The sequence below is a fragment of the Hyperoodon ampullatus genome (genome assembly GCF_949752795.1).
Source record: "Hyperoodon ampullatus genome assembly, chromosome: 9".
NCBI classification, from domain to species: domain Eukaryota; kingdom Metazoa; phylum Chordata; class Mammalia; order Artiodactyla; family Ziphiidae; genus Hyperoodon; species Hyperoodon ampullatus.
In genome coordinates this window covers 94,133,150-94,159,047 of record NC_136922.1, presented here as the reverse complement: position 1 = coordinate 94,159,047, position 25,898 = coordinate 94,133,150, and the positions used below count along the sequence as shown (strand labels likewise).

Genomic DNA, 25,898 nt, shown 5'->3' with positions numbered 1-25,898 from the left:
CCTTCTGCCTGGTCTCTAGAGCTGTTCATTCCTCCCCATTTTCCAGAGCTTTTTATTTCTTCCCATTTTCATTGCTGAGGTTTGGGCCCAGGCTTTCGTCATTTTGTGCACGTAGTACTATTGGGCCCTCTGACTAGTCTCCTTTCGTCCTAAATGCTTGCATTTTAGAAATCTGCCTCTTTAGAAACATTTAGTGGTTTTCTGCTCTAGAAGCTGGCATGTGGAGTCATCTACATACAGGCTGGCCTTCTCTCATTCCCCTACATCCTGACCGTTCTAGTGCAGCTAATGTAATCTTTTCCCAAACCTCAAGTCTTCTCTGGTCCTTGACACAACTTAGAACAATCTCTGTGTAGCCACCTCTTTTTATTTCCAAGTTCGGCCTGTCTGAGGTCTGGCACAAGTCCCCAGTCTCTAGGAAGAATATCTCACCCACGTCACCCTCTGGAATTGTGTAGCTGATCTGACAGCAGTCAGGGATTGTCTTGTGATGTCTTTTGTATTATGGTCTAAATATTTAATCCTTGTACTTGAATCTGTAGCAAGTATCTGTCTTTTCTGCAAACTCTAGGTATAAACCTTACACAGGTCAGTGCTTTAGAGATGCATGTTGAGCTGGATGGGTAGAATTGCAAGCACACTCCTGGATCAGAAGCTGGCACTCACAATCTTGCCAGCCCTCACAATCTCATCTTATATTCCTCAGATTCAGATTGATTTCCTGTGTGTGTGTGTGTTTGTGTATGTCTGTTTCAGTTGCAGATCCCTAGTGTGAAGGGCTTCGACTTTGCTAAGCAGCATCTGGGTCAGCACAATAAAGATGATATACTGATCATTCACGAGCCAGCACCGCTGCCAGGACCTGTGAAGGACCACACCACGCCCTCTGAGAATGGAGATGTGCCGAGCCCTAAGGCGAAGGTCCCTTCCAAGAATGTCCGTCACAGAGGAAGGTTCTTACTGGGCTTTCTGTATTGTTCTCTATCGTGGCATGCGTTTCTGTTTTCCATTTGTCAGTTTCCAGTAGCAGAAAGGCTTATGGTGAGTGTTGTCCGGGTCTGCAGCCTGGAAGACTGACAACGTTTGCCCAAAGTCAACGAACCTGATGGCTCTTGATCCACTCTAATGGACTCTCAGAGGAGGCCTGTGTGCTTTCCTTCCCCAAAGTGTTTAAGATTATAAATCACTGTCCATCATGGTTTGGTGGTCCGCCTGGAACTTCATTAGGGATTGACCAGCTCTAGGGTACATATTGTGGGGTGACCATGCCAGGCCCTCTGGAGGTGATATTAGGAATAATGTATAAAAAAATGCATGGCATATGATACACACTCAGCCAGTATCAGCTTTGCCCTTGCCCGTTATGCCAGCCACTGGAGCTGTGGCTTCCTTGCTCGGTCTGCAGGTGACCTTCATCATATCCTTCTTTCCTTGCTTGGCTTTTCTTCATGTGCTCCTCTTGTCCCCCATGTTAGCATGTGTGCGTGGATTCTGCATCGCCTCCCCCTGCCAGCTCCCCATTCCCTGTTAATTCCCATTCCACTTATCAAAATTAAGTGCACAGAGAACTGCTTGCTAACAGACTACCTACCATCACCCTGTGACCCTGTGAGACGGGCTAGAGCTGTGTGAAGACACGGTTCAGAATCAGGTTTTATTAACTTGACTTTAGATCAAAGCATGTTCAGGCTTTGGTATTGAAGCCTCAGATTATCAGCTTTCCTTTGAGCTTAGGAACTCCAAATCCTGATTTTCTGCTGAGAAGGGGAAAGTGTGTGATCATACCAACATTCAAAATGATCTTATAATTTCTGACTTAACAAAAAACCTACTCCAGGGTTTCTGGCCTAGTTTTAAGAATTTAATGAATGTTAGAACACACTCTTTACAAAAGAAGGTGAATAATGTAGAGAGATATCATTTGCTTAATTACTTTGCAGAGTGAGAGTAAATCAAATCATTAAAGATTATTGAATATGCTAGTACAATATAGCAAAGTCTTTTTTTCTCCTCTGGTAGCTTCATGCTAAACATTTAGCACAACATCTTAATGTTCTGCATGGTTAATATCATATTTTAGCATGTCTCAGGCACCAGAATGTCTCGGCATTTCAGGAAGCCCAAAGAGAAGGGGTGTTAACTGATTAAGGATTTTCACTAGCCTGGTGCAACCTGGGTTCTGTGACACCCTTGCTTTTTATATATAGAATCAAATCTCAGCGATAATCATTGCCTTTGTGTTATAAGTGTAGGCTTCTTCCAAAGATTTGGAGTTATATGGGGTGACTGCAGAACTACCCCGGCTTCCTAGGAAGTCTGCAGACCCAGCTAACGCCTAACCAGGCTTGAACTCCAGATCCTCTGATCCAACCCACGCCAGCCCCAGACTGCCAGTCCAAGCCCAGGGAGCTGGGGGACCATCCTCCACTGGGTACCTGGTTTCCTACCATTTGTTGAAATGAGCCCACTGAGCCATTTAGTCAGCTGTGTCAAGCTGTCTTCACAAGGTGACTGTGTGCTATTAATGTGGTCCTTGAAGATGCCATGCCACGAAACAATGTTTTGGACTGTTTGATTTCTCCCAGTTTTGCCTGGAAGCCTGACTTCCACATCCAGATGAATGTGACCTTTCCCCCCCTTTCTTTCTTTTTCCTAATGTTTGTATTTGTTTTGTGTCTGCAGAGTTTCTCCCTCAGATGCTGACTCTACAGTAAGTGAAGAGTCCAGTGAGAGGGAAGCAGGGGACAAGACTCCAGGAGCGGTGACCGATGGCAAGTCCCACAGAGCCCTACAGAGTGGTCTGTGACCCTTCTTGTTCTCCACTTTAAAAGTAGTAATTATGAGGGAATTCCCTGGTGGTCCAGTGGTTAGGACTCCGTGCTTTCACTGCTGAGGGCTGCAGGTTTGATCCCTGGTCAGGGAACTAAGATCCCACAAGCTGTGTGGTCTGGCCAAAAAAAAAAAAAAGTAATTATGAGGTTCCAATAGACTAGGGTTTTATACTACTTCAAATGCAGAACATTAAAAAAAACACAAAACCTGTGCAGTAGAATATTCATCGTTCATTTAGTGAATTTCTCAGATTGACTGTCACCATCTAACACTGTTCTTGTGTCTGCATTGGGATGGGGCCATGCTAGAAGTTAGAGATTCACCGATATATTTTGAGGTTAACAGTCACCTTCTACTCTAGTGGCAGCTCGTAACGATTTTCCTCTCCGAAGGACAAGGAGGAACCAAACTAAAGAGTCTCAAAAACTGCATCCAGGATTCAGTGACCTTTTTGGGAGCCTGTTCAAGTATTTCACAGTTGTCACTGTTAGAAAGTTGATTATTTCTCATAGGTCCAAGTGCATTATATCTGGTCCTGGTCCTAGATCTGTCTTCCAGAAATAGTTGAGTGTGATTAGATGGTTTAGCGAATATTTACATGTGTTGTCAGATGCTGTAACTCCTTAGGCCAGGTATGAAATGTACTTCACTCCCCTTCTAAAGAGTATTGTCATAAAACTTACGCCCTGCAGTAGAACTAAGCCCATAGGTCTTAGTAGACTTGGAGCATTTTTTGGCCTGATGACAAGGTAGCTTGGTTTTAGTTGAATTGATTCTGTTAAATGTGCTAGTACAGCTCTTATACTTGCTGGAGCTTTATTTATGCTTCAGGGTTGTGTTTTAGTAATGCAAAGAAAATTGGGGTGCCTCAGGATATCATTTTTATTTTTTTTAATTTATTTATTTGGCTGCGCCACTTGAGGGATCTTAGCTCCCCTACCAGGCATTGAACCCAGGCCCTTGGCAGTGAAAGTGTGGAGTCCTAACCACTGGACCGCCAGGGAGTTCCCAGGATATCATTTTTAATAGTAATTTTTATACTTACATTTTCATCACAAATTTCTTTGTGTAAAGATGCAGTACAGAGTGAACCGTATTCTATTAATGAATAGATTCCGGTTGGAAGCTGGAGGGGCTGTTCTATCACTGTCATGTTTGTGACTTTGTGTGTCCCTTAGTCTTTGGGCCTCCTGTGGGACTAAACTAGCTGGTTTTTGAAATTCCTTCCAGTTGTTTCTTTTTTTTTTTTCTTTTTTTCTTTTTGCGGTATGCGGGCCTCTCACTGTTGTGGCCTCTCCCATTGCGGAGCACAGGCTCTGGACGCACAGGCTCAGCGGCCATGGCTCACGGGCCCAGCCGCTCCGCGGCATGTGGGATCCTCCCGGACCGGGGCATGAACCCGTGTCCCCTGCATCGGCAGGCGGACTCTCAGCCACTGTGCCACCAGGGAAGCCCTGTTGTTTCTTTTTTAATGTTAAAAAAATACCCCTTAGAATAAGGGAAGAATAAAGAATTTTTTATTTAGCTCTAATTTCATAGAATCTTAAAAATTATTTAGCATTATGGTAACAGGTATACTGTTTCAGATAGATAGGATTAAAATCTAATTTTGATTCTGGGAAAGAAATATTTGGGGGAAAAAATCAGCTCTGGAGTTTCTTAATTTCTGTTAATTGCATATCTGAGAAAATCTTGCTTTTATTTCCTGTTTTTAAGTCCTTACTGATAGTATTAGAACCAGTATATTCTACATGGCTAACAAAAATCAAATATCACTCTCAACATATATTTAAAATCCAAGTAGTAAGCATGTCAGTGTTGGGACTCGACTCAGAGTTGACCATGGAAGGAGACAAGAGGGCTAGATGTTCTCCTGGGTCCTAGAAGCTCAGATGCCGCTATTTTGATTTGAAAATGCACCAGAATTTGTACATTATTTTCATACTTTAGAAAGATGGTTTTCTCACTACAAATATCAATTCACCTGTAAAAATTTATTTACTTCTTAAAAATTTTAATGCTGCCATAAAGGTGTTTTATTGCTTGCCTAGAACTTAGTTAATTAAATACCCTATAAAAATATTCTGAATTTTTATTCATAGCTTTTAAGTTATTTTGTAATTCACATAAAAATCCATCTTGTGTTGCAAATCCTAATGAAATACAAATTAATGGAGGCGGAAGATTGCTTGAGAACCATTCTGGGTCCCTCCTCCATGCTGCCCTGGGACCAGTGTTGCCACTCACTACAGCTGGTGGCATAGCTGCTGGGTCTCTTTAGACTCCTTGGCAAGGCTTTCGATGGCTGTCACAAGTCATCCAGCATTTTCAGGACCCACCTTGCAATGGAAGCTGAGAAAAGACCATTGTTTTGGTTTTGCATCAATTCAAGGTTGTACTTTATTCCTTCCCAGCTAACCGTTTTTGGAAGGTGGCTAGACCATGATGCATACCTTTACAACCTTCGAGACCCTTATGAGATTATTCACTCTGTGTTCAGTGTCCCTGCGTTCACAGTTATTGCAGTTTTAGAATAAGTCACATCATTACCACTGCTTCCCCTTAGCAAAGTTGTGAAGACGGCTGAGGTTTGGAGTAACACACGTTCCTTAAGTGAAGGCAGCTACGTTCAGGCTACCAGTGCTGTGTCCAGGCATAATTCTAGTTTTCTCTGTCTCTTCTTTATCATCAGGAATAAACCATGTAGGTAAGGATGGCTAAATGCTGAGTATTTTCTTTATGCTCTCCGTAGGTTGCATGTATGCAAGGCTGTGATTTTTAAGTATTTAGAACTTCATTAATTTGAATTCAGCAAGTCCAGATTCTGGAATCTCACATAGGAACTAAGCTGACATTTACTTTTGCACATGCTAAAGAGTTTGCAAAGCAAATTAAATTTTTAACAACATTGTAGAGTGACTATTTTGACTACATCTAACATCAGAGTTTCTCAAGTAATTGTGGAGGACACATTTATAAAATGATTGAGACCATAAATTATAACTCTCCTCTTTTCATTATAGTGAATTCCCAGAGGCCTCTTCGAGGTAGAATTTTATAAACTTAGTTGAGATGGCTAGTCATTTACTCATCCAGTTAGCAAATGTTTATTAAGGGCCTGTGATGGGTTAGGTGCTGGGATAGGATGAAGACGAAGAGACAGATGTGATCCCTGCCTCACAGGATATTAGTGTGGGTCACAGGCCTTAGTATTAATGCAGTGTGATGTATTTACCTGTAGATAATGAAATTATTATTTCTTTAAAAATGTTCTATTGCTTCGGTATTTCAGTAATTCAGATTGCCTTTTCCTGTGTCATTCTGCTTTGTGGGCATTATCCTATACTGTAATTTCTATCATTATATATATATATATATATATATTTTGTTTGTTTTATAATATTTGAAGAGAAAGGACTTTAATCCAAAGTCCCTACTTGCCTTAAGGCAGGAGTCACACAGTATTGATCTCTACGTAGCCCTTGTACTTCCCATTGGTCGTTATTATCCAGGTAGTTTTTTTAAAAAAAAATTGTGCAATGCATAGCAAACAATAAAAATAACTGTGTTTATAATATGTATTATATATATATTTCTATGTATAATAACCCAGTTTGTTTATATATATGTATGGAGATATATGTATGTTTGTATATATAATATATGAATGTGACAAATAACAAACTGCTCTTCTCAGCCTTTTGGAAGGGCTGGGTTCCAGGCAGTATAGAAATTGAGGGTTTTCTGCGTGTCCCCTGCTTCTCCTGTTGCAGTTGGTGCATTATAGAGCGAGGATCCAGTTGGGGAGTGGGATGGGGCATGGACAGGAATCAGACAGAGGCCTGCAGCTCCCTGGACCCAGGCAGGCAGACAGCACAGGGGGGAGGGGCCTTTCTTCCTGGTCACCTTTGCACCCTGATCTTGTTACCATCCTGGAGGAAAGCAGTCTCAGCCTTAGGTATCAGTAGCTTAATGGGACACCCTTGTGACATTTGCTGTCACTTTAAAAGTTTGGGTTAGCAAGGCTAGCCTTATCTGGTGAAGCTAATTATCTCCTTCTAGGCTTCTTGCCTGTAATTTGAGTAGCTGAAGGGATGAATGGCGGTGTCTGGCTGTGCTTGTATTGTGCAAATGATCAGGCTCCCTCCAGGCTGGGAAAGAAAGCTGGAGAATAGCCTGAATCCAGACAAGTTTGCCTCCTCAACAAGAGAGATGTCTTCATTCACAGAGCTATGCACATACTTTCTAATCACTTGGGATAGCAAATGGATATAATTCAAATTGAGAGGAAGTACAAAGATTTATGTACCACTGATGTGCATTCCTTCTGTACAATATCAACTACTAGTCCTTACTGCTTTGCTCAACACTTCTTTTTTTAATTTTTTAATTTAATTAAAATTTTTTATACAGCAGGTTCTTACTAGTGATCAATTTTATACACATCACTGTATACATGTCAATCCCAATCTCCCAATTCATCCCACCACCACCCACCCACCACCACTTTCTCCCCTTGGTGTCCATATGTTTGTTCTCTACATCTGTGTCTCAATTTCTGCCCTGCAAACTGGTTCATCTGTACCATTTTTCTAGGTTCCACATATATGTGTTAATATATGATATTTGTTTTTCTCTTTCTGACTTGCTGCACTGTGTGTGACAGTCTCTAGATCCATCCACGTCTCAACAAATGACCCAATTTTGTTCCTTTTTATGGCTGAGTAATATTCCATTGTATATATGTACTACATCTTCATTATCCATTTTTCTGTCGATGGGCATTTAGGTTGCTTCCATGACCTGGCTATTGTAAATAGTGCTGCCATGAACATTGGGGTGCATGTGTCTTTTTGAATTATGGTTTTCTCTGGGTATATGCCCAGTAATGGGATTGCTGGATCATATGGTAATTCTATTTTTAGTTTTTTAAGGAACCTCCATACTGTTCTCCATAGTGGCTGTATCAATTTACATTCCCACCAACAGTGCAGGAGGGTTCCCTTTTCTCCACACCCTCTCCAGCATTTGTTGTTTGTAGATTTTCTGATGATGCCCATTCTAACTGGTGTGAGGTGACACCTCATTGTAGTTTTGATTTGCATTTCTCTAATAATTAGTGATGTTGAGCAGCTTTTCATGTGCCTCTTGGCCATCTGTATGTCTTCTTTGGAGAAATGTCTATTTAGGTCTTCTACCCATTTTTGGATTGGGTTGTATTTTAATATTGAGCTGCATGAGTTGTTTATATACTTTGGAGATTAATCCTTTGTCCGTTGATTCATTTGCAGATATTTTCTCCCATTCTGAGGGTTGTCTTTTGGTCTTGTTTATGGTTTCCTTTGCTGTGCAAAAGCTTTGAAGTTTCATTAGGTCCCATTTGTTTATTTTTGTTTTTATTTCCATTACTCTAGGAGGTGTATCAAAAAATCTCTTGCTGTGATTTATGTCAAAGAGTGTTCTTCCAAAGTTTTCCTCTAAGAGTTTTATAGTGTCCAGTCTTACATTTAGCTCTCGAATCCATTTTGAGTTTATTTTTGTGTATGGTGTTAGGGAGTGTTCTAATTTCATTCTTTCACATGTAGCTGTCGAGTTTTCCCAGCACCACTTACTGAAGAGGCTGTCTTTCTTCCATTGTATATCCTTGCCTCCTTTGTCATAGATTAGTTGACCATAGGTGCGTGGGTTTATCTCTGGGCTTTGTATCTTGTCCCATTGATCTATGTTTCTGTTTTTGTGCCAGTACCATGTTGTCTTGATTACTGTAGCTTTATAGTATAGTCTGAAGTCAGGGAGTCTGATTCTTCCAGCTCCGTTTCTTTCCCTCAAGACTGCTTTGGCTATTCGGGGTCTTTTGTGTTTCCATACAAATTTTAAGATTTTTTGTTCTAGTTCCATAAAAAATACCATTGGTAATTTGATAGGGATTGCATTGAACCTGTAGATTGCTTTGGGTAGTATAGTTATTTTAACAATATTGATTCTTCCAATCCAGCAGCATGGTATATATCTCCATCTGTTGGTATCATCTTTAATTTCTTTCATCAGTGTCTTATAGTTTTCTGCATACAGGTCTTTTTTCTCCCTAGGTAGCTTTATTCCTAGGTATTTTATTTTTTTTGTTGCAATGGTAAATGGGATTGTTTCCTTAATTTCTCTTTCAGATTTTTCATCATTAGAGTATAGGAATGCAAGAGATTTCTGTGCATTAATTTTGTATCCTGCAACTTTACCAGATTCATCGATTAGCTCTAGTAGTTTTCTGGTGGCATCTTTAGGATTCTGTATGTATAGTATCATGTCATCTGCAAACAGTGACAGTTTTACTTCTTCTTTCCAATTTGTATTCCTTTTATTTCTTTTTCTTCTCTGATTGCCATGGCTAGGAGTTCCAAAACTATGTTGAATAATAGTGGTGAGAGTGGACATCCTTGCTTTGTTCCTGATCTTAGAGGAAATGCTTTCAGTTTTTCACCATTGAGAATGATGTTTGCTGTGGGTTTGTTGTATATGGCCTTTATTATGTTGTAGTAGGTTCCCTCTATACCCACTTTCTGGAGAGTTTTTATCATAAATTGGTGTTGAATTTTGTCAAAAGCTTTTTCTGCATCTATTGAGATGATCATATGGTTTTTATTCCTCAATTTGTTAATATGGTGTATCACATTGATTGATTTGTGTATATTGAACAATCCTTGCATCCCTGGGATAAATCCCACTTGATCATGGTGTATGATCCTTTTAATGTGCTGTTGGATTCTGTTTGCTAGTATTTTGTTGAGGATTTTTGCATCTATATTCATCAGTGATATTGGTCTGTAATTTTCTTTTTTGTAGTATCTTTGTCTGGTTTTGGTATCAGGGTGATGGTGGCCTCATAGAATGAGTTTGGGAGTGTTCCTTCCTCTGCAATATTTTGGAAGAGTTTGAGAAGGATGGATGTTAGCTCTTCTCTAAATGTTTGATAGAATTCACCTGTGAAGCCATCTGGTCCTGGACTTTTGTTTGTTGGAAGATTTTCAATGACAGTTTAAATTTCATTACTTGTGATTGGTGTGTATTTTGTTTCTTCCTGGTTCAGTCTTGGAAGTTTATTATACCTTTCTAAGAATTTGTCCATTTCTTCCAGGTTGTCCATTTTATTGGCATAGAGTTGCTTGTAGTAGTCTCTTAGGATGCTTTGTATTTCTGCGGTGTCTGTTGTAACTTCTCCTTTTTCATTTCTAATTTTATTGATTTGAGTCCTCTCTCTCTTTTTCTTGATGAGTCTGGCTAATGGTTTATCAATTTTCTTTATCTTCTCAAAGAACCAGCTTTTAGTTTTATTGATCTTTGCTATTGTTTTCTTTGTTTCTATTTCATTTATTTCTGCTCTGATCTTTATGATTTCTTTCCTTCTACTAGTTTTGAGTTTTGTTTGTTCTTCTTTCTCTAGTTCCTTTAGGTGTACGGTTAGATTGTTTATTGGAGATTTTTCTTGTTTCTTGAGGTAGGATTGTATTTCTATAAACTTCCCTCTTAGAACTGCTTTTGCTGCATCCCATAAGTTTTGCATTGTCATGTTTTCGTTGTTATTTGTCTCTAGGTATTTTCTGATTTCCTCTTTGATTTCTTCAGTGATCTCTTGGTTATTTAGTAACATATGGTGTAGCCTCCATATGCTAGTGTTTTTCCGTTTTTTTCCCTGTAATTGCTTTCTAATCTCATAGCGTTGTGTTCAGAAAAGATGCTTGATATGATTTAAATTTTCTTAAATTTACTGAGGCTTGATTTTTGACCCAAGATGTGATCTATCCTGGAGAATGTTCCATGTGCACTTGAGAAAAAAGTGTAATCTGCTGTTTTTGGATGGAATGTCCTATAAATATCAGTTAAATCTATCTGGTCTATTGTGTCATTTAAAACTTCTGTTTCCTTATTTATTTTCATTTTGGATGATCTGTCCCTTGGTGTAAGGGAGGTGTTAAAGTCCACCACTATTATTGTGTTACTGTCGATTTCCTCTTTTATAGCTGTTAGCATTTGCCATATGTATTGAGGTGCTCCTATGTTGGGTGCATATATATTTATAATTGTTATATCTTCTTCTTGGATTGATCCCTTGATCATTACGTAGTGTCCTTCCTTGTCTCTTGTAACATTCTTTACTTTAAAGTCTATTTTATCTGATATGAGTATTGCTACTGTAGCTTCCTTTTGATTTCCATTTGCATGGAATATCTTTTTCCATCCCCTCACTTTCAGTCTGTGTGTGTCCCTAGGTCTGAAGTGGGTCTCTTGTAGACAGCCTATATATGGGTATTCATTCAGCAAGCCTGTGTCTTTTGGTTCGAGCATTTAATCCATTCAAGTTTAAGGTAATTATCGATATGTATATTCCTGTTACCATTTTCTTAATCGTTTTGGGTTTGTTTTTGTAGGTCCTTTTCTTCTCTTGTGTTTCCCACTTAGAGAAGTTCCTTTAGCATTTGTTGTAGAGCTGGTTTGGTGGTGCTGAATTCTCTTAGCTTTTGCTTGTCTGTAAAGCTTTTGATTTCTCCATTGAATCTAAATGAGATCCTTGCAGGGTAGAGTAATCTTGGTTGTAAGTTCTTCCCGTTCATCACTTTAAGTATATCATGCCACTCATTTCTGGCTTGTAGAGTTTCTGCTGAGAAATCAGCTGTTAACCTTATGGGAGTTCCCTTGTGTGTTACTTGTTGTTCTTCCCTTGCTGCTTTTAATAATTTTTCTTTGTCTTAAATTTTTGCCAATTTGATTACTATGTGTCTTGGCGTGTTTCTCCTTGGGTTTATCCTGTATGGGACTCTCTGCACTTCCTGGACTTGGGTGACTATTTCCTTTCCCGTGTTAGGGAGGTTTTCGACTATAATCTCTTCACATATTTTCTCTGATCCTTTTTCTCTCTCTTCTCCTTCTGGGACCCGTATAATGCTAATGTTGTGTTTAATGTTGTCCCAGAGGTTTCTTAGGCTGTCTTCATTTCTTTTCATTCTTTTTTCTTTACTCTGTTCTGCAGCAGTGAATTCCACCATTTTGTCTTCCAGGTCAATTATCTGTTCCTCTGCCTCAGTTATTCTGCTATTGATTCCTTCTAGTGTAGTTTTCATTTCAGTTATTGTATTGTTCATCTCTGTTTGTTGTTTAATTCTTCTGGGTCTTGGTTAAACATTTCTTGCATCTTTTTGATCTTTGCCTCCATTCTTTTTCCGAGGTCCTGGATCATCTTCACTACCATTATTCTGAATTCTTTTTCTGGAAGGTCGCCTATCTCCACTTCATTTAGTTGTTTTTCTGGGGTTTTATCTTGTTCCTTCATCTGGTACATAGCCCTCTGCCTTTTCATCTTGTCTGTCTTTCTGTGAATGTGGTTTGTGTTCCACAGGCTGCAGGACTGTAGTTCTTCTTGCTTCTGCTGTCTGCCCTCTTGTTCAACACTTTTTTTACACTGAGGGGAAACCTGTATATTTTTCACTTATGCTCGAGGTTTCAAAACTTATGCTTTTGTTTAAAAATAGTTTTAGCATGCCTTCACTGCTTCTCTTGGCCTGTTGGCCATTTATTTTCAAGCAGTGTCCAGAGTGTCTAGAGGTGACCTGTGGCTTAGAGGGAGGGCATGAGGGATCTTAGTGTGTCTAACTGGAGAGTTCTTCCCATCCATTCAGCCCCTCTTCATCTCTTTCTTTGCCTTAAAAAAAATTTTTTTTTAAACTTATTTTTGGCTGCATTAGGTCTTCGTTGCTGCATGCGGGCTTTCTTTAGTTGCAGTGGGTGGAGGCTACTCTTCGTTGTGGTGCGCGGGCTTCTCATTGCGGTGGCTTCTCGTTGCGGAGCATGGGCTCTAGGCATGTGGGCTGCAGTAGTTGTGGCATGTGGGCTCAGTAGTTGTGGCGCACAGGACTAGTTGCTCCGTGGCATGTGGGATCTTCCCTGACTAGGGCTCGAACCCATGTCCCCTGCACTGGCAGGCGGAATCCTAACCACTGCACCACCAGGGAAGACCCTCTTTGCCTTTTTAAAATTGAAGTTTATTAGGATTATTTCCATTATAAAAGTAATACTGACTAGAGAAAAATCCACGTTACAGAAAATACAAGAAATTGGAGAACATTACTCATTATACCAAGATCCAGTCTCTGTTAAAGTTTTTTTTTATCTTTTTCTCTATACATTTAAATATTTTTCTTCTTTGCTGTTCTGGTTACTTAAAATAATTCATTGTGGTAAAATATACATACCATACAATTTACCCTTTTAACCATTTTTCAGTCTTCTCTTCATCTGTTTTTTTTTTTTTTTTTTTTTTGCGGTACGCGGGCCTCTCACTATTGTGGCCTCTCCCGTTGCGGAGCACAGGCTCCGGACGCACAGGCTCAGTGGCCATGGCTCATGGGCCTAGCCTCTCTGCAGCATGTGGGATCTTCCCGGACCAGGGCACGAACCCGTGTCCCCTGCATCGGCAGGTGGACTGTCAACCACTGCACCACCAGGGAAGCCCCTCTTCATCTGTTTTTAAAGTGGGAACTAATTCCGTGAAGGCAGCAGCTTTTTCTTCTCCTGACTCTTCATTTTCTTTCTTCATCAGAACTGGAAAGCCAGAAGCCTTAATCATTCACCGGTACTTGCCAGCAGGTCCACAGTCCCCTGGTCTTTTGTTATCTCAACAGTGTAATTGCCTTGCAACTAAATTTATATCACTTCAAATGAGCATGGACATTCAGAGTTGCCATAAGTGTTGTCCTCCAAGTTCTGTAAATTGCTACCGGCCTACCCACGTCAGGCTTCTCCTGTCCTTTACCCTGTCTTACTGAAGACTTTGAAACACCTTTAGACAAAACAGGGCCATTTGGGGCACAAAGTGTCATAGTGATTTTCATATCTTGCCTATGGATATTTGTCATTTTTAATGAGGCTGAAGGAGATACTACTTAACCCAGACAATTTAAGCTCGAATAGTGACATTTCAAGTACTCTGCCATGGAGTTGGGGATGTGTTTTTGGTCAGGGGCCCATCTGATGATTCTTTAAGAAATCCCTAATTGTGATGATTTGCTTTCTTTACAGTGACTTTATTTCTTAATTTTGCTTTTCCTTCTGTTCCAGGGGCAGCACCCAGCTCGGGGAATGAGCAGCATTCGTCAGCCTCCATCTTTGAGCATGTGGACAGGATCTCCCGCTCCTCGGAGGCCAGTCGGCGGGTCCCCAATAAGATTCAGCTGATTGCCATGCAGCCCATCCCAGCACCTCCAGTTCCGCACCCCATACTGGCCGACCGAGTGGCCGAAACCAACAAAATTAACAAAGAGGTATTTGGTTTTATGAAAAAATACATTAATTTAAAAAAAAGGGCTTCCCTGGTGGCGCAGTGGTTGAGAGTCCGCCTGCCGATGCAGGGGACACGGGTTCGTGCCCCGGTCTGGGAGGATCCCACATGCCGCGGAGTGGCTAGGCCTGCGTCTGGAGCCTGTGCTCCGCAGCGGAAGAGGCCACAACAGTGAGAGGCCCGCGTACCGCAAAAAAACAACAACAACAACAACAACAAAAAAACCCTTAGATTCTGATTTGGTCACTGCTTAAAAATGAAGTTAGTGTCAAAAATATGAGCTGCTCACAGATGTTCTTAATTTTAAATCTGGTACTCAGTGTTTTTAGATCAGATACCATTTAAGGACACTAGTAGGCACACTGGTGGATGTGCAGATTAAAGACCAGGGGCGGCTATCCTTAGAAAGTCCGCCTTAGCCCATGGCTGGGGTTTGGGGATTTGGATCTTGGAAAGATTCCCACCATTCCCAGAATGGAGTGGCTCGCTGTGCCTGCACTGTTTGTACAAACAACATGATTTTTGCTGAACAACTCTTGCTTCTGGGAGTCTGGGATTTTGGTACATGCTAGGCAGAGGGTTCCTATGTGACCGGCCTCCAGTAAACATCCTGGGCATTGAGTCTCTAATGAGCTTGCCTGGTAGACGTTTCACATGTGTTGTCACAACTCGTTGCTGGAGGAATTCACAACCTGTGTGACTTTTCTGGGAAAGGATTCTTGGAAACTGTGCCTGGTTTCCTCCAGACCTCACCCTGTGTGCCATTCCTCTATGCTGATTTTGCTTTGTATCCTTTTGTTGTAATAAATTGCACTTACATTCTGAGTCCTGAGAGTTCTCCTAGTGAATCGTTGAATGTGGGGTAATCTTGGGACCACAGTAGACTCTGTGATCCCTGATAGATCTGCTCTGGCCCCAAACATCTAGGTAAGTCTTGGGAAGAAAATGTATTTCCAGTGACTCCTGAAACAGTGAGTTAGATCTGCTTTCCTCCTAAGATTTGGGGAACAGGAAGGCCAGGTCAGGTCACTGTTAACTTGAACTTGAGGAGTTTGACCTGGGCTGGACCATGAGTGGAATGAATGCTATTTAGGGTTGCACACATGGTAGCATCATGACTGTCAGTTTCTTGCCTGTAAGAAGTACCTGCTGCTGTTGTGAGTTCTGCCAGGTGAACTAATAATTGATGCAATTCAATCCTTAAAGTGGATCATCTTACAGAAGTCTTAGCAAGAGTTCTTACACATTCTCCTCTCCACACCTCATTGGCTCCTTGCCAAGGACATGACCAGAAGAACGTGCGTCATGGATTCAAGGTGACACATGCTGTCCCTTCTCACTGATGCTCAGGAGCCCTGAACCTGCATGACCCCGGTCCTAGCCTAGACCCATGACCCCATCAGTCCTGTGTTGCATGTGCCTCACACGGCCATGAGTAAGCACCCTGGAGGGCGTTCTCCGTGTGGCCAAAAAAAGAAGAGAAAGAGCTCACCAGGCCTCACAACTGGATAGCACTCATCGCCACTTTTTTCTTTTACTGTCTTTAAAATGTATTTGATGCATGCATATGGTATAGGAAACATATATATTGATTATAAAGTATAAATTGAAAACCCAACTTAAGAACAAGAGCATTATCAGTACTGGTGCACCTACCTATAGGCTCCATACATCTCAGTGGAAATGTTTTCTTATTAGGAGGTTCTGGTGCAGATTCCTAGCATGTCTTGGTCCTCCTGTGGGGACCTCTTATATTTTAAAGAACAGTTAGATCCTGATAGAGTAAGAGGGGCTTCCTGAATCCTCCTGCTGGGAAGTTGTCAAGAATCTCATCCACCTGACCCTCCCTCAAGCAGTCGCAAGGAGCGTGTGGCTCCTCGTCCACCGTGCCCTGGCCAGGAGCGTCCCACCTTGTCTTAGACGTTGCTCCTGCTTTCTTCTCCCAGTCGGATGCCTAGTTTGGTTTCCCTTTTTCCCTCTGTCTCCATCTCGCTTGCTGTTAAGTCCTCTGAAGCAGGGCTAAGGGCTTAGAAAACAAGGGGATGCACCTCCATGAAGGAAAGCATTCCCCGTCTGCTCTCCCCGACAGCTCAGCCAACCTGCCGCTCCCGGAGCTGCGGCCTCGTTCCCCCAGACCTGCATCTGCATTCCTGCTTCTGGCCCTCAGCACCTTGGTGCCTGCCCTGCACACCCTCTGCCCACTTCCCTCCCTGCCCTGCTTCAGAACCAGCCAGCTCTTGGAGACCTAGTTCAGGCCCCTTGTAGCCAGCGAGGATGTGTTTCCACACGTGTCGATTTTCCTCTTTGAGGAGGGGTGTCTCATGGCAGGGGGCTTGTTTTGGTAACACTAAACATCATTAGTAAGTGGGTATTATATAACGCAAATATCTTCTTTCACCCTGTCTTAATTTAAAAATCTCTAAAGTAGTGATATTATTGGGTATGGAAAATATTTACTCTTGGGGAGTATGACATATAGTTGTCACTGTCCCTCAGTATCTTCAAAGTTGCCACTGGCCTGTTTCCTGGGTTTGAGTTCTTTTGCCCTGTTTGGGGGCAGATACCATGGCTTCCCGCGTCCCACCCACCACGTGGAGTGTGGGGATACAGCTCCGGATGATGGACGTTCCCCGCGCCCCTTGTGGGTGTGCCTGTCCCTGTTACCCCTTCGGGGCCTCGTGGGAGCCTAGGACAGCCGGGGGCGGGGGGAGGAGAGTGGCAGGAAGGCCTCCCAGCTGCTTTCTCTGCGTGGTGCCAGAGACCGTCAGAACGTTCCGTCTGTCTCGTTTCCCAGATCCAGACAGCGCTGCGGCACAAGTCGGAGATCGAGCACCATCGGAACAAGATCCGGCTCCGCGCCAAGCGCCGCGGGCACTACGAGTTCCCGGTGCTGGACGAGCTGTCGTCGGGAGACACGCGGGAGCGGCACCGCGTGTACCGCAGGGCGCAGATGCAGATCGACAAGATCCTGGACCCCACGGCCAGCGTGCCCTCTGTGTTCATAGAGCCCAGGAAGAGGTGGGCCCCGAGCTGGGCCGGAGGCCCCTGCTGCAGGGCTACAAGGGCTCGGCCGTGGAGGGGGCGGGGAGAAGTCTCTGGAAGCGACTCCAGGCTGGGTTGGCTGGGAGGCTGCCATCCCGCCTGGAGGTCACCTGTGGTGAAGGCTGCATTCATTCCGCCCCAGTGGCCCCGGAGCATCTCCCTGGGTTTTGTTTCTTCTGGAATTCAGACTTCTGAAAAGGTGGCGCCGTCCTTCTCAGAGGGCTCCAGGGCTGCCTCTCCCTGCCTCTCTTCTTCAGCTCCCACCCGCAGCATCTCCACCTCCCGTGCTTGGTCACCAGTTCGGCCGGGCGCACAGCCGCTCTCAGAGTCTCGGTCTCTTGGTCTCCCAGGCCCTTGCCCCCTAATGCAGAGGCATTTTCTGTAAGATCAGCTCTCATTTGTGTCTTGCTCTGCTCACCCCTGTGCTGGCTTGGGCTGCCTGCCGGGTGGACCCTGGGCTCCTGTACCTAGCGGGGCACTGCCTTTCACCCAGCTGCTCCCCCCCTCCCAGCAGCACAGAGGAACTGCCGCCCCCTAGGCGGTGGCCTCATTACCCCCCAAACATTCATCTGCATTCCTGTTTCTGGCCCTCCACACGGTCCTGCCTGCACCTCACACTCTCCCCACTTCCCTCCCCGTCCGCAGATCCTACTCATTTTTCAAGACCTAGATCAGGCCACAGGTGGCCAGCGGTGATATTATTCTCTGTTGTTCCATGTGTTTAGTATAGTCTGCCCAGGTGGACTGTGAGCTTTCTTAGAGCAGAGTCTGTGTCTTACACATTGTTTATATCCTGTGGGGTGTTTACTACAGTGGCTAGCAGGTCCTAGGTGCTCAGAAAATACATGGTGTTTAGTTGATGAGCCCATGGCCGGAAGGTTATTTCCTATGAAGATAACCTCTCTTTTCTCCTGGCAGCTCCAGGATAAAACGTTCTCCTAAACCACGCCGGAAACATCAGGTCAATGGCTGCCCCGGAGATGCTGAGAAGGACAGACTTATCACCACAGACAGCGACGGAACTTACAAACGGCCCCCTGGTGTCCACAACTCTGCCTATATTGGTTGCCCGGTGTGTAATGCTGAGCCTTGCTTCTGGTCGCTCTTAGGGAGAGGAGAATGAGCAATGATGGCTGCTGCCCTGGGTGATGTTGATGCCCAGTAGGTGATGCTCCAGGGCCAGCTAGGTTGTGAGGCATGTAGGGTGGGGAAGGGGTGGGCACTTCCTTTGAAGAAAGACTTGAGTCATAGAGACCAAGGGGCTGCTGGGGGAGCCCTCTGGAAACACACTCTGTTTTTACTTCCTATAAGCAAACCCTGTCCTCTCAGGCTTCAGAATGGCAACTTCTCGAGGTTAATTGGAAAACAGAAGTGTCCAGAAAGTTTCTTTTTTCTTCCCTTCATCAGAGAGTTGTTTGGGTTTCATGGTGGTAGGAGGGACATTTAGGGTTTTGTCCCATCTTCTGTTCTTGGAGTGCTAAGAGGATATTACATTTGCTAATATATGTATCTAGTTTTAATGGAAGAAAGAGCTTAATGGAAATTAAGGAATAGGGAGTTAAACAATTTTTTCTAAAGGAAAGGGGCACAGAGTTGCTTGTATTGTTAAAGCAGACGTTGACAGCATTAAGACACATACAGACCCCACTGAGCAGGGAAGAAAGGGCCAGCCTCCCCAAGGGGCCGTGAGAAATACAGACACAAAGACACCCCAAGACAGAGCAGGAGCCCCACGTTCCCAGTGTGTCTAGCAGCACCGGGACACACAGTGCACGTCTGTAGCCCTGTGCCAGGGTGAAGCCCTTTCTCGTTGCACAAGACCACCTTTCTCCTTCTGGAGGCAAAGTTACAGACCCATCCTTTTTAGAGAGAAATTAGCAAAAACACATCCTTGGAGAAGGAGTTTGTGATGTACATGATCACTTCAGTTAGAGCTTATGTAACCAGTGATTCCTTATTTGAGTTTTATATTTTATCTCTCAAATTACACAAATAACTAACACTGAGAGACACTAAACATAATTACACATATGTGCCAAATACCATACTGACATTGGGGCTAAGTATAATTGAGTCATGATCATCCGAAAGAACCAGGCTTTTCCTTTGGAACTTACTGTGTTTCTGGTGTCCTGAGACTGACCATCCCTTCGTAACTGGCTCATGAGGATTGGTGTGATTCCCGCGGGTTGGAAGGTCTACAAATTAGGCTGCTTTGCTCCACAACAGAATGAATGCCTGAGGTGGGGGAACCTCAGGCAGTTCTCACAGTAGATGGCGCTCCTGAGCCGCTGCCATGTTTTTGGACAGGTGTTTGGGCGTCTGTGGTGTTTGGCTTGATCTGGGGAGGGCTGTTCCCTTGGCTCCCCAGGATGGTCCCCTGGAGCTTTCGTTTTTGTCTCATAGGGGATCTCAGAGATCCTGTTGTGTGAAACCAATGAGCAGAAGAAGGGGGAGCATTTCTTCTTCCCTCTTAGCTTCCAGAGCCCCAGGGCTCCTTCTCTGAGACAGATCTGTAGGAGAGCCTTTGCAGTCCCGCACATTATTTTCTCAGTAGCCCTGAGTTCCATCACCCAATGCCACTGAGTTTTGTGAGGGAATAACCTGTCCTCCCCTTGCCCGCTCAGTGACCATAAATCAGGCCTCTTTCATGGTGGCCCAGACTGTCCTTTTTCTCCTTGCTTTTTTTTCTTAGTAGAAAGCACAGAGGTTCCTCCCTCAGCTGGTGGGAAGAAGCCCTTCCCTGGAGAATACTAACTCAGTCAGCTGCTTCATCCCACATGGCTCCATTTTTCAAAGATTCCCTAATAAGAAATTCTTCCTCAGGTGGACGTTTTACTTTTTCTCCCTAAAAATTCTGAAACATATATTTTTTTTAATGCTTATATTGTACGATTTTTGTTTATTTTTTATTTTATATTGGAGTATAGTTGATTTACAATATTGTGTTAGTTTCAGGTGTACAGCAAAGTGATTCAGTTATACATATACATATATCTATTCTTTTTCAGATTTTTTTCCCATATAGGTTATTACAGAAGATGGAGTAGGGTTCCCTGTGCTGTACAGTAGGTCCTTGTTGTATATGTTAATCCCAACCTCCTAATTTATCCCTCCCCCCACCTTTCCCCTTTGGTAACCATAAATTTGTTTTCTAAGTCTGTGAGTCTGATGAAACATATACCTTCACAGATAATGCCTTTTGGGGAACTCACCTTTTCTTAGGTAGTATTTCATCTTGAAGGTTATACTAAACATACTTTTTTTTTTTTTTTTGCGGTACGCGGGCCTCTCACTGTTGTGGCCTCTCCCGTTGCAGAGCACAGGCTCCGGACGCGCAGGCTCAGCGGCCATGGCTCACGGGCCCAGCCGCTCCGCGGCTTGTGGGATCTTCCCGGACCAGGGCACGAACCCGTGTCCCCTGCATCGGCAGGCAGACTCTCAACCACTGCGCCACCAGGGAAGCCCTAGATATACATGTTTTTGAACTATTTTGAATTTTATGCTTTCGCCTCAAAATATCTTCTTCTTTGAGCTCTCTTCTCCTGAGGTGAAAGAAATATTTCTGGACTTCTTGTAACTAGGGCTACCACTATAATTCAAGCCTCAGCAAACTTTGACCCTCAGGCAAATCCAGCCTGCTGTCTGCTTTTGTAAATAAAGAACACAGCCACACCCATCATTTTTGTGTTATCTGTGGCTGCTCTTGCTACAGTGGCAGAGTTGAGTAGCTGTATGGCTCACAAAGCCTAAACTATTTACTCTCTGGCCCTTTATGGAAGTTTGTCAATGCCGATATAATTTATTATCCAAGCCAGACACTTGTGAGGGTGAAAGGAGATGCTGTTAATTATCCTGGGACAACAAGCATGAACTGAACTTGTCCTGGGCCAACCATGGTGCATGATCACTCTTTTATAATACGAAGGATTGCAAAGAGGCACCAGAATACATCATCTCTGATGACTAAAGGTAAAAAAGTTCTCATGTATTTCTGTGGAGTGATAGGTGAACATGTATCTGTGCAAAGGAAACAAGTTGAATATCAAAGTCGTCAAACTTGGGGGCTTCCCTGGTGGCACAGTGGTTAAGAATCCGCCTGCCAACGCAGGGGACACGGGTTTGAGCCCTGGTCCGGGAAGATGCCACGTGCCATGGAGCAGCTAAGCCCGTGCGCCACAACTTCTGAACTTGCGCTCTAGAGCCCGCGAGCCACAGCTACTGAAGCCTGCGCGCCTAGAGCCCATGCTCCGCAACAAGAGAAGCCACAGCAATGAGAAGCCTGCGCACCACAAGGAAGAGTAGCCCCCACTCGCCGCAACTAGAGAAAGCCTGTGCGCAGCAACAAAGACCCGACGCAGCCAAAAATAAATTAATTAAATAAATTAAAACAAAGTTGTCATACTTGGATTCAAGAGAATGGAATTCAAATTCCAACTCAGGGATCTTGGGTCAATCTCAGCTTCTGAAGATCACAGTTACTCATTTCTTATTCAGTACCGTCTACATGTGAAACACTGTGCTGGATGTTGGGACATAGGAAAATGAACAAGACCTCTTATTGGCCTGCAGGTTGCTAATAGTCTAGCCTGCGAAGTGTGGAGGCAGCAAGAAGACCAGAGAACAGGAAGCTCTGACATCACGGCTCTATAGTTCTTTGCCTTCTTGGCAGGATTCATGGGATCAGTGAGACTCCAAGGGGACCTCTCTTCACACCTTCACAACATGTCTCTCTTGCTGTAAAAGTTAAACCTTCTTTAAAGTTATGACTACTGAGAGTGAGACTGGCAGTGGCTATAGCTCTTAGGGACTCTCTTCAAGTGTATGTAGGGTTTGTCCCCCACCTTGGAATCTCGGTTTAGGCTGTGACCACACCGCTCGCTCTCTTGCAGTGCGGTTACCCAGTCAGCTACTGGAACCACCGTCAGGAACATCGCTTCTGGCTTTGGAGAGACCCTATTACTTACCAGTAGGATGTTTTTACAGACATGCTTCTCTTCTCCATGAAGTGTTAGGTTGGGGGCTCTCTGCTGACTACGTTCTTCCCCGTCTGCTCCTCGATAAAACCAAGAACGGAAGAAAGGCACGAGTGTGGGCCTTTTTTTGCACCTTGTAAGGAGAGGAACACAGAGTCTTTCCAGTGCTACGTCATAAACCAGAGACCTTAGGGGCCCCAACTCCTTACCTTGATGACTAAGTCATTTAGTAGAACTTTACTGGGATATTGTGTTTCGGAGAAACAGCCTCACGGGGCTAAGTGTGTATTGTACCTTGGAGTGAGACCATCCACTCGCTGTTGGGAAGGGCAGAGCACCTGCCCGTCTCAGGGGCGCAGTCTCTACCCAATGGCACTTGTTTCTGTAGAGGGTGAGGGCCCAGTGGTGCTGGGGCTTCCAGGTCTGCCAAGAGAATCCAGAACTCTGAGTTTTAGTAGGAAAGTTTCAGATTTTAAAAATATTGCCTGTCTATTTTTTAAAGACTGGTGCGAGCTACGCAAAACAGGTCTGTGAGCTGTTGGTGGGTTTGCCAGTCCGTTATCTGGTTTTCTCTCTGTTTGGAGTTAAGCAACTGCTGCTGTTAAGTGTTTGACGCTGGTGTGAATAGTAACGGATCATTGCTGGACAGATCATAGTCATTACGAAGCATTTTAGACAGTTGGCTAAGAGGAAGGATGTGTCTCTGCAATAGAGATTTTCTTTGTAAGAGACTCACTGATCCAAAGAGATATGGGAATGCCTTCCTTTGGCCCTCATGTAGAGTGATCCAATGAGCAAAGCTAAACCGTGGACCAGTAGGGCAAGCAGAGCATTCCAGAAAAAGACACTTACCCTTCTTCATGGAGGGCATGGAGTCACCAGCCCCTTGAGCAGAACCTCTTCTCTTTTCAGTGTGTCAGTTGTAGTCATTGTGATGTTTGGGCTTCTGGGGCCACTGAGACCAGGAAGGCCTCTTCTTCCATTGGTTCCTTGTTTTGTCTCTTACAGTTTACCGAGTGTATATTATGACAACATTTGGCTCAGAAGGTAGTATCAGGAAATAAGATTTAAAAAAAATCTTAATTGTTGCTTATGTCCCTGCCTCTTTGACAGTGGTATAGAATATAATTTTTTTTTTTTTTTTTTTTTGCGGTACACGGGCCTCTAAGTGTTGTGGCCTCTCCCGTTGCGGAGCACAGGCTCTGGACGCGCAGGCTCAGCGGCCATGGCTCACGGGCCCAGCCGCTCCGCGACATGTGGGATCCTCCCGGACCGGGGCACGAACCTCTGTCCCCTGCATCGGCAGGCAGACTCTCAACCACTGTGCCACCAGGGAAGCCCCTAGAATATAATTTAAACTTGTTGACTCATGTTATCCAGGGATACCACCATTTAAAAGAAGTTAGTTTCTGAACAAATAATTGACACTATTTACTCTTTGTAAAGAGTCGTAATAGGTATTAAAATGGTTTATACACACATAGTTGTAATATCGTGGTGCCTTTGAACTCTTTTGCGGGTGTATAGGGCTATTCTTCCTATTGTTAATAGTCAATAGACTGCTTTAGTTTTGGGTTTCTGTATCTAGGGAAAGTCAACTAGGTATTTTAGTATATAGACTCTGTCACATCATTTTTGGTTGCTAGGGGCTTTCAGGAAAACGTGCACTTCCAGGTACTGAGATACATTTCAGGGAGTTGATTGAGTTTTGCTGGACAAATGACTGTTGAATAATTTTACTTTTTTCTTTCTTCTGATTCAAACTTTTTGCTCCCATGAAAGGTAATGCACATTCCTCAGCTGTGATTTGAAAAATTCTTATGGTAAACCCATTCCTCAATGTCAGTGAAAATTGTTAAATTCTTTTTTAGTCCTAGAGTTTTGTTTTTGGGTCTCCACAGAAGCTCGTGTCTGATTCTTCACTTTGCTGTTTCCCCCGCTGTAGTCTGATCCCGACCTCCCAGCAGATGTGCAGACGCCGTCTTCAGCTGAGTTGGGGAGGTATCCAGGCCTGCCCTTCCCGGCCTCCCAGTACATCCCGCCCCAGCCGTCCATCGAGGAGGCGCGGCAGACCATGCACTCCCTCCTGGATGATGCTTTTGCCCTCGTGGCCCCCAGCAGCCAGCCCCCTAACACTGTGGCTGCGGGCCCTGGGGTCCCAGCCGGCCTGCCTGTGAACAGCACCCCTTCCTGGGAAGAGAGACGAGCCACCCAGTGGGGGTCCTTCTACAGCCCAGCTCAGACAGCCAACAACCCATGCAGTGTAAGTGTGGACCTTCTAGAATTCTCTTATGGGCAAGATGTCGGAGCTTTGTTGCCTGACTGTCTCATTTGCAGGATCCCTGCAATACTCTTGTTGGATTTGATTAGAATTAAAGCTTGGATGATGAGTCTTAGTTTTTATTATCTTCTAGGTTAATTCTCAGTGTTGAAAGCATTCTTTTGTGCAACTCAGTTGTTTTGTGGAGGTATCTTCCTGAGTTCCCTTCATTATCATGAAATATAGGTGGAGTATGTGTCAAAATATATTCTCATTGATGTCTCCATAAGAGGTACAGTTAAGAATGTACTAGAATCATTAAGTTTTTTTGTGTAGGCCACCTGGGACTGAAGAGGTGAGGGTCTGGGAGTGTAGGCAGCTAGTCCACAAGTAGCCGAGCACAATCATTTTCAAATACCAGATTTCCATCTTGGGAGTTGACATTTCAGTGTTTCATCTGTCTTTGTGATCCTTTATTTTTTTCATATTCAGTCAGACCTTTCAAATGTACCTTCTCAAGTCACGGAGAAGAAGTAGAACTCAAATGTAGCATTAAATATTATTTTTTGCTAATTTCAGATTAAACGATCAGACTGAAACATTTGACTCTGGAAAGATGTTAATAGATTACAATTTAAATTTCTTCTTCAAGGAGTGTTTATACAGGGTTCCTCTAATTTTGTTAACCATATTAAGGTTAAATTGGGTGATAATAAATATATGTTAAAAGAATTTTCATCTCTGAAATTGGTATGAATTTTGAAAGTATGCTCTTCTCAATAGATTGTTTCCTTCAAGGCGTGGTGGGCCTGAGGTATAGATAATGGCTACCATACAGGGGACAAATATTCAATCTAGTCATTGTTGTTTTAAATATAAAAATATAGATTGTTTCAACAGTAAATATTAAACTACTTCATAATTACAGTCTGTATATAATTGTAACTGGTAGTTTATAATCTTTAAGGATATGGATGATACAGAACAAAACTCGGTGATAAAATGAATTTGGCTATAGCTGCTATCTGTTTAAGCTTCTCTCATTTGTTTATTCATTCAAATATATTTATGGAGCACCTGCCATGTTCTGGGTGCTCGGGATACAGAGGTGCATGATGCACAACTCCAGCTCTTAGACCCAGTGCGGGTATGTGGACAATTGAAGCAGTAACTTAGTACAGCACAGTGTGGCAGGTGTCATGGCAAGAGGGAAGTACGTGGGGGGAGCACTTGACTAAAAGTGCTTGGGAAGGATTTTATAGACAAAATGAAATCTAAGTGGAAGTCTGAGGGTAATTAGTGGTTATCAATTAAAGAATATTTCAGGTAGTGGGGAAGCTATCAGAGACACAGAAGTGAAAGTGACTGGTACAAACTCCCTCTTCTGGACAAGATGGAGGAAAGGATCTAGATTTACCTTCTCTCCAGAAACAACTAAAATAACGGAACAAAATATATGGGTTTT

The 25,898-nt window shown here is 43.5% G+C and overlaps 1 protein-coding gene across 2 annotated transcripts in view; it reads left to right on the top strand.

Annotated features, from left to right (window-relative positions):
- Positions 1-25,898, top strand: part of KIAA1549 — a gene marked incomplete at its 3' end in the record, with an annotated part of 152,234 nt that overhangs the window by 97,185 nt on the left and 29,151 nt on the right. For both annotated transcript variants that reach the window (XM_079710863.1, XM_079710862.1), the window contains exons 11-17: positions 757-953; positions 2,683-2,802; positions 6,312-6,316; positions 13,942-14,138; positions 16,950-17,173; positions 18,116-18,269; positions 24,119-24,436. In XM_079710863.1, coding sequence (XP_079566989.1) covers positions 757-953; positions 2,683-2,802; positions 6,312-6,316; positions 13,942-14,138; positions 16,950-17,173; positions 18,116-18,269; positions 24,119-24,436 — 1,215 coding nt within the window. The remainder of the gene's footprint in view (positions 1-756; positions 954-2,682; positions 2,803-6,311; positions 6,317-13,941; positions 14,139-16,949; positions 17,174-18,115; positions 18,270-24,118; positions 24,437-25,898) is intronic.